This window comes from Armigeres subalbatus, chromosome 3 (genome assembly GCF_024139115.2).
Source record: "Armigeres subalbatus isolate Guangzhou_Male chromosome 3, GZ_Asu_2, whole genome shotgun sequence".
In the NCBI taxonomy this organism is placed as follows: domain Eukaryota; kingdom Metazoa; phylum Arthropoda; class Insecta; order Diptera; family Culicidae; genus Armigeres; species Armigeres subalbatus.
The window spans coordinates 229,740,709-229,749,223 of record NC_085141.1 but is presented as its reverse complement, the minus strand read 5'-3'; the positions used below and the strand labels follow the sequence as shown (position 1 = coordinate 229,749,223).

The 8,515-nt window shown below is 44.7% G+C and overlaps 1 protein-coding gene across 1 annotated transcript; it reads left to right on the top strand.

The window, feature by feature from the left end:
* The first annotated feature begins 735 nt into the window (after positions 1-735).
* Positions 736-1,554, top strand: LOC134222337 (uncharacterized). Its single transcript, XM_062701499.1, has one exon. It carries the CDS (start codon positions 736-738, stop codon positions 1,552-1,554), a length of 819 nt encoding a protein of 272 aa, XP_062557483.1.
* The last annotated feature ends 6,961 nt before the right edge of the window (positions 1,555-8,515 follow it).

Here is an 8,515-nt window from a genome sequence, read left to right as displayed (position 1 = left end):
TCGACCACAGTTTCTCCAAAGAAGGACGATAATTGCGGGTGAATATCGAAGAGGAAGCGACCTGTTTCTTCCACCCGGGTGAGTGAAAATTGAACGTATATGTCACTGTCGAGCTAGGCACAGCAGAAATACACTGTTTTAATGGAATTTCCTGTACAACCTCTTCTTTAACACCACGCAATCCCTGCATTGGAACTGCTCGTTAGAGCAAGTCTGCTGCAAACCCAAGTTGCATTCTCGACTGCATTGATTCATTGGTTGGTGGAGTTGTTAGTCCTCCAGGTTAGTTGCACGGTATATGTCCTACCGAAGCAAACGTTACGATTACTACATACCGATTATTTCTCTTCGACCTACAACCTGCGCACACTTTGAGAAAATTGGATATTCGTGGTGATTTGGATTTGTTTCGGCATAGTTGCATCGGTACTGCTGATGGTACCTCCAGGTAGGCTGCCACAGTATATGCCTTGCCGAGGCATACACTTTTGAATATTACACCCTGGTATTTCCTCTTCTTGAATTACAAATCCAAATGTGAGTGAACCCAATTGAGGCAAGATTGATGTGACGTCACCGGACCTTTGCTACTTTGGTTCGATTCGGAATTAGATAAGAACAGCTACCTGTTCTTCCAGGTTAGTGAAAGCGAGCAGTATATGTTCGCCGAAGCAAGGATACTCGTGGAATACTACACCAACGCTTTCCTTACCGATTGTTCGACGACACATCATCATGCCCATCACTCGGAAAGCATTATCGTCTTTGAAGCAGCTGAAGGTTCAGCTGGAAGACCTGCGATCTTCATTTGACGACATCTCTGGTTTCATTCAGAAGTTTTCTGATGCAACCACTGCTACCCAGGTAGACGTTCGGTTGGAGCGAATTGACGATTTGTGGGAGAGATTTAGCGAGAACTTGGTCGAGCTACGATCTCATGAAGAGTTTGAGGACGAAGAGAATCAACTTGGGAAGTTGCGCAAGCAGATGAGTGATCGATATTATGAAGCCAAAACGTTTTTGTTGGACAAAAGCAAAGCCCTTCATGCTCCTCCGGCCGTGGATCAGTCTCTTCTCGAACAACCGGCAGCAAATGTTGTTGATCATGTCAGGTTACCGCAAATTCATCTTCAAACGTTTAGTGGTGACATCGATGAGTGGTTGAGCTTCCGAGACTTGTTTACGTCGCTCATCCACTGGAGGACCGATTTGCCGGAAGTAGAGAAGCTTCATTATTTGAAGGGTTGCCTTCAGGGTGAACCGAAAAGCCTAATCGATCCCCTGAAGATTACCAAGGTAAATTACCAAATAGCTTGGGAGACGTTGATGAAAAGGTACAATAACAACAAACTATTGAAGAAGAAACAGGTGCAATCTTTCTTCATGTTACCGACTTTGGGCAGAGAATCGGTTGTTGATCTGCGTTCTCTGGTAGAGGGTTTTGAGCGAATCGTTCAAACACCTGATCAAGTTGAGGAACTTGTTGATAACAAGGATCTTCTGTTGGTGAATTTCCTTACAATGCAATTGGATCCTTCGACTAGTCGAGCTTGAGAAGAATGCTCAGCCTCGAAGAAAGAGGACTCATCGGCAGATATATTCGAATTACTACGCCAGCGAATCGAAGTATTGGAATCCCTTCCGCCTAGGCAGACGGATTCCAAGGTTACTCATCCACAACAAACAGTCGTAAAATCGAGAGTTTCAACAACCAAGGCCAGTTATAATTCGGTTGAAGCATCAGCAGGAAGATGTGTGGCTTGCAAGGATAGCCACCATCTATTTCAATGTTCCGCATTCCAAAAACTTTCTGTGGCGGACAAAGATGCTTTGTTGAAATCCCATGGGCTTTGCCGGAATTGCTTCCGACCGGGGCATCAGACAAAGGATTGCCTATCCAAATTTCGCTGTCGGATTTGTAGAAGACGTCACCACACCCTAGTTTGTTTCAAATCGGAGAAGGGTAATACTGCATCGGTCGCAGAGGCTGCTGGGGGTAGCCACCCTTCAAACTCCAAGGATTCCCAGGGTTCATCAGGTTCCAGTTCTATTCAAGTGGTGAATATGGCAGCAACAGGCGTTTCGGTGAGCGGTGCGGCAAATCAAGTTACGTCGCAGGTTTTGTTAGCGACAGCAGTGGTCATCGTGGAGGATGATGTTGGCGTGAAGTACCATGCTCGTGCTCTTCTTGATTCGGGCTCAGAGAGCAACTTCGTTTCGGAACGCTTGGTACAAAGGATGAAGGTGAACAGAAAGAAGATCGACGTTTCAGTCCTGGGCATAGGGCAAGGGGCTACCAAGGTCAAACACATGGTTCAAGCAGTCATTCGCTCGCGAGTCTCGGACTTCTCGCGAGACATGAGGTTTCTGGTATTACCCAAGGTGACCGCAAATCTACCCACAACCTCAATCAATACGGAGCGGTGGGTTCTACCAAAAGGGATTGAGCTTGCGGATCCAGCATTCTTCACGTCGAAGGAAGTCGACATCGTGTTAGGTATCGAGGCCTTCTTTGAATTCTTCGAGTCAGGACGAAGGATCACAATCGGTAAAAACTTACCAAGCCTTACGGACTCAGTGTTTGGCTGGGTAGTTTGTGGTGGGTGCTCAGTTCCTAGCGAATCCCTCCAAATCAACTGCCACTTCTCAACATCCAAGGATCTGGAAAAGATGATGGCGCGATTCTGGTCATGCGAGGAGGTGGAATCTTCGGATACCTGTTCGCTAGAGGAGAAGAAGTGTGAAGAAATTTTCCAGCGTGGAGTTCGGAGAAGTCCAGAGGGTCGTTACATTGTTTCACTACCTAAAAACGAGGACGTTCTTTCAAACCTGGGCGAGTCTGAGGATATCGCATTCCGACGTCTTCTTGGTACAGAAAGAAGACTGGCAAGGGACGTTCATTTGCGGGAGCAATACATTTCCTTCATGGACGACTACCTGAAATTGGGACACATGCGCAAGGTTGAGGAAGCTACAGAGGACAAGGTTAAAAGATGTTTTCTACCGCATCATCCGGTGGTCAAGGAGGCCAGTAGTACCACCAAGGTCAGGGTGGTCTTCGATGCTTCATGCAAAACGTCTTCTGAGGTGTCCTTAAATGATGTACTTCTGGTAGGGCCAGTTGTACAGGATGATTTGAGGTCAATTATTCTACGCAGCCGAACAAAGCAGGTGTTCGTCGTGTCGGACGTGGAGAAGATGTTTCGGCAGATCCTCGCTTGGCCAACGGATCGGCCACTCCAATCCATACTATTCCGGTTTGCCCCGGAGGAGGAAGTTGCAGTGTACGAACTCAACACCGTTACGTACGGAACAAAACCCGCACCCTATCTAGCCACCCGAACCCTTCAACAGTTGGCTGCTGACGAAGCCGATCGTTTCCCGCTCGCAGCAAGAGCAATTCGAGAGGATGTTTACATGGACGACGTCATCACCGGTACAGATGAAGTGGAACTAGCCGTTAGTACTAGGAATCAACTGACGGAGATGATGCAATGCGGTGGGTTTAAGCTCCGGAAGTGGGCTTGTAATGTTCCAGAAGTTCTTGATGGTGTACCCGAGGAAAACCTAGCAATACGAGATCCCAAGGGGATCAATCTGGATCCTGAGCAATCCGTCAACACTTTAGGACTAACTTGGATGCCCCATACCGATACTCTCCGTTTCCAGTTTGCTGTCCCACCGATTGAACCAGGAGTTACTTTAACGAAACGTCAAATACTCTCACAGATCGCAACATTATTCGATCCACTTGGCTTGATTGGGGCTACGACTTTATCAGCCAAGATTTTCATGCAGCAACTCTGGACGTTGGTAGACGGAGGAGGCAATCGGTTAGATTGGGATCAGCCCGTACCTTCAATGGTGGGTGAGAATTGGAAACAGTTTCATGCAGGACTCCCTTTCTTGAATGAAATTCGAATTGATCGGTGTGTAATCTTTCCCAGAGCAGTTTTGGTGGAGTTACACTGTTTCTCGGATGCTTCATGCAAGGCGTATGGCGGCTGCTTTTACTTACGTAGTCAAGACTCCAACGCAACGACTATGGTACGGTTATTGTCATCTCGATCTAAAGTGGCTCCACTACGCTGCCAATCTATTCCGCGCTTAGAGCTCTGTGGTGCCGTTCTGTTGTCGTAGCTATACGGAAAAGTGAAGGAATCAACTAGATTGACAGTCCAAACCTTTTTCTGGACGGACTCAACTTGCGTGTTGCGTTGGGTCGAATCACCGCCAACAACGTGGACTACATTCGTTGCCAATAGAGTGGCGAAAATTCAAACGCTCACGGAGGGTTGGAATTGGCGACACGTTCCTGGTACGGACAACCCAGCAGACCTGATATCACGTGGAGTGCTGCCCGAAGATATCGTTCATAACGCACTTTGGTGGGAAGGTCCCGGTTGGCTGAAGGAAGCACCCGAATTATGGCCTGGAGGCATCGAGTCTGATGAGGAAGCAGGAGAAGAAGAGAGGCGCCGCACAGTTGTAGCATGTGCTGTATCACCCATGGCCGAATACAACGAAATGTATATAGGAAAATTTGCATCGTATTCAGATTTAGTGCGTCGTACAGCTTACTGGCTTCGTCTCATGAAGCTTTTACGAATTCCCGCAGCAGATCGGTCCGCTACCGGATTCCTAACTACAATTGAACTGCTGAAAGCTGAGAATATAATACTCCGGAACGTACAGCGGGAAGTTTTCGCCGAAGAAAGAAGGGTATTGTTGCGAGAAGAGTTTGTGTCACGAAGATCACAATTGAGATGGTTTCATCCGTTCATTTGCAAGGAAGGACTCATCAGAGTAGGAGGACGGCTGAATAATTCCGAAGAGTCGGAGAATACCAAGCATCCTGTTGTGCTACCGGCACGGCACCTGTTGACCCGGATGATACTGCGCCATTTTCATGAACGGTTATTGCATGCTGGTCCACAACTATTGCTAGGGACAGTCAGATTACGATTCTGGCCGCTGGGAGGAAGAAATGTAGCAAGAGAGGTAGTTCATCAATGTATAAAATGTTTCCGCACGAAACCAACTACCATGCAGCAGTTCATGGGAGAACTACCGTCACCACGAGTCTCCGTTTCACGTCCCTTCATGAAAACAGGAGTTGACTATTTTGGCCTGGCTTACGTTCGCTCAGCACCTAGACGTGCAGCAGTGAAGGCCTATGTTTCGGTGTTCGTGTGCTTTTGCACCAACGCTGTTCACCTGGAGTTGGTTTCCGATCTCTCCACAGAACGATTCATACAGGCCTTGCAAGTGTTTACTTCTAGAAAGGCAAGTGTTCGGACATTTATTCGGACAACGGTACGAACTTTGTCGGTGCCCGTAACAAGATTAGAGAGCTCTACAATTTACTGAATAATCGTGCCTACCGTGAAAAGGTCACCAGTGAATTGGCAAAGGACGGCATCCAGTGGCATTTTAATCCGCCTGGCTCGCCACATTTCGGTGGACTTTGGGGGGCTGCAGTCAGGTCAACCAAGAGTCATCTCATAAAAGTGATTGGCGAAACACCGGTCATAGCAGAAGATTTCACCACGCTTTTAGCACAAGTCGAGGCATGTTTAAACTCCCGCCCTTTGACACCGATGTCCGATGATCCCAACGATTTAGAACCTCTAACGCCGGCACACTTCTTAGTCGGATCATCGTTGCAATCACTTCCCGACCCTGAGCTCACGTCAATCCCAGCGAACCGTCTGAATCGTTACCAATTGATGCAACAGAATTTACAGCACTTCTGGATCAGGTGGCGTCGAGAATACTTGAGTCAACTGCAAGCAAGCGCAAAGAGATGGAAGCCAGCAGTTTCCGTTGATGTCAGCAAGCTCGTCGTCGTAAAGGATGATAACTTGCCCCCTATGCGTTGGAAAATGGGAAGAATCGTCGTTGTGCACCCTGGAAAGGACGAAATTGTAAGAGTGCTAACTCTGAAAAATTGCTTCTGGAGAAATGAAACGTCCGGTTGAAAAAATTGTATTCTTCCACTTCCTAGTACCAACAGCGATGAAGATGAGACGTTGCTGTAAACATTTGCTTCTGTACCCTGTCCTCCTTCCCATCCCGTCGAAGAGGTTTTCTTATTTTCTTTCAGAAATTCTGAGCATTTCTGGGTGGGTGAGGATGTGCGATATTAAGCCACCCGGAGACAGCCCTGGATTAGAAATGATCGTTGCTGCTGCTACAGCTGACCAGCTGTTTGTTGGTCGATGGCAAGGGCTCTAGCTGGATTTTCGCACTACTTTCGCTGTAAACGACCATACCTACCTATGTGGATCATCAAGAACGATCACCTTCGGCCGGCGTGAAATATGAGTTGCAGATAGCAAAAGCCGAGAGTAGATACCTGCGACTGTGAGAACCATCGAGATGGATTGGAGGTGCTGCGGACCAGAGAGGGAGATTTGCGCTACATGTCCATCGGTCAACAGATGACCAGCGTTTCGGTAGGAGAAAATCAGTTGGTTTTGGTGCCCGTCGAGAACGGATGGACTCCCATCGGGAATTATTCATTGTTTAGTGTTAAGTTCTTGTTTATAATTAAAAGTTGTAAAATAAAGTAGTTTGTTTTAACTGTGGTAGTTTAATGCGAATCGCAGTGTTGTGTGTTCAATTAAGAAATCTACCGAACAAGAATTGGATACCCTACCGTCGTTCCCCAAAGGCCAGGAAACAATAGCTCGGAACCCAACTCGTTGGAAGTCAGCAGGAAAGAATCCCACTAGCCGATATCGAAGGAGGTAAGCTGACTACCCAACAGTGTTGAACATTTTTTATTGCTTTCATAGCATTCATCGAAAAGGAATAAAGGTTTATAAAACAGACCTTTTCCGTCAAAAACTTGGCTTATTTAAGGTCAACTTTTCTAATGAACCCATATTGTTTGGCGCCTCTAGCTATTTTTAAAATCGAAAACAAAAACCTAAAAAGTTCTGCACGTGTGAACCGGCCTGAAAAATTCACCCGATGTTCGTTCAAAATCGGGGAAATCTTGAAAAACAGCATTTTTTCGATATTTGTTTCAAATTTTAAAAATACTTAAAGGCATAAAAAATATGGGTTGGGAAAGTTGACCTAAGAATCGATTGAACGAATAAAAAGTTGCCAAAGAATCGATTGAACGAATACAAATTTTTGACGGAAAAGGTCAATTCTTGTACATATAAACCTGTATAAACCCTAGAATCGACTAAGACAATAAAACAAGATACTATTTTTGACGGAAAAGGTCAATTGAAAATACAAAAATGTTCCTTTATTGATGCAGATGCCTCATTTAAATAAGTACTTCAGCAGAAATTCGTTCAAACATTGGAATGTAATTTTCAAAAGGTATTGCTTAAAAAACGCAGTGATTCTAGGAGCATTTTTTGCGATATTTTCAGATAACTCCAGTAATTTTTTCGCAGGAATATTCACACAAAATTTAGAAACCTTCTGAAGAATTTTCACAAGGATTCTATGAGGAATATGCAGCCTGAAGAGAATTACTGCAGCATTTTAAATCCGAGAAGTTATAAAGAAAATTGTGGATGAATTTCTGTAAACATTCTTGGAGCACTGACCACAGGTATTAAAAAAAACCGCAGCAATACCATATTGAATTTATGGAACAATTATCGGAAGGTTATCTACAGGAATTCACCAAAGAATGTCTGCAGAAGTTTCCAAAGCGATTTTCACAAGAATTCATGAAGGAAGTTCCGAATTTCCGAAATTTCCGGAAGAATTTTTACAGATTCCCAGAGAAATTTCCGCAAAAATTCACTTTGCGATTTCCTCAGAAATTCCTGTAGTGCTGATCACAGGAATTTCTTTGACCAATCTTCATAAATTGCGTCTAGATTTTAACGAAAGATTCTCCGCAGGAAGTCACCAATCAAGGTCTGCATGAATAACCAAAGCGATTTTTGCAGACAATTTTGGAACGACTTCTGCAAGAGCGGTTGGATTTCTGCAAAAAATTTCAGGATAATTTCCGCGAAAATTCCTGGAGTATTCCGTAGAAATTTCCGGGATGAATGTGTGCGAATGGTGAATTTCTGCAGGAATTTTTGCGGATGTTCTCGGAAATTTTAGTTGAAATTTTAGTAAAAAACGACACATGCCTGAAAATTACGATAGATGGGTGTTAAAAATGTTAATTGGCGGAATTTCCTGCATGAACTTCTAGACAAACTTGTCACAAGAATTGAAGAAGGACTTTCCGCACAAATTCCGGACTAATTTTTGCTGGAGTTTACGCTAATTATTCCACAAAATTTTCGATGAAAATCTCTGCTGAAACATTTATTATTTGTTTCTTGATACAAATTTAAATTATTATTTTTTACATCTTTCGTTAATTTGGAAGGCTCATTTGCCGTGAAGCGTTACGGAGCCAGAATCAGGTTTAACAAAACATTTCTTGATTCTTATACATAGTGTTAGTTTTGGGGAACTGAAAGACTCGCGGTTTAGTCGAGGTTAGGGAATACAATAATACAGTAGGAATAAATTTAAA

Bases quoted from the DNA above. Each gene is read 5' to 3' on its own strand.
- LOC134222337 (XM_062701499.1), top strand. From the start codon at position 736: ATGCCCATCACTCGGAAAGCATTATCGTCTTTGAAGCAGCTGAAGGTT.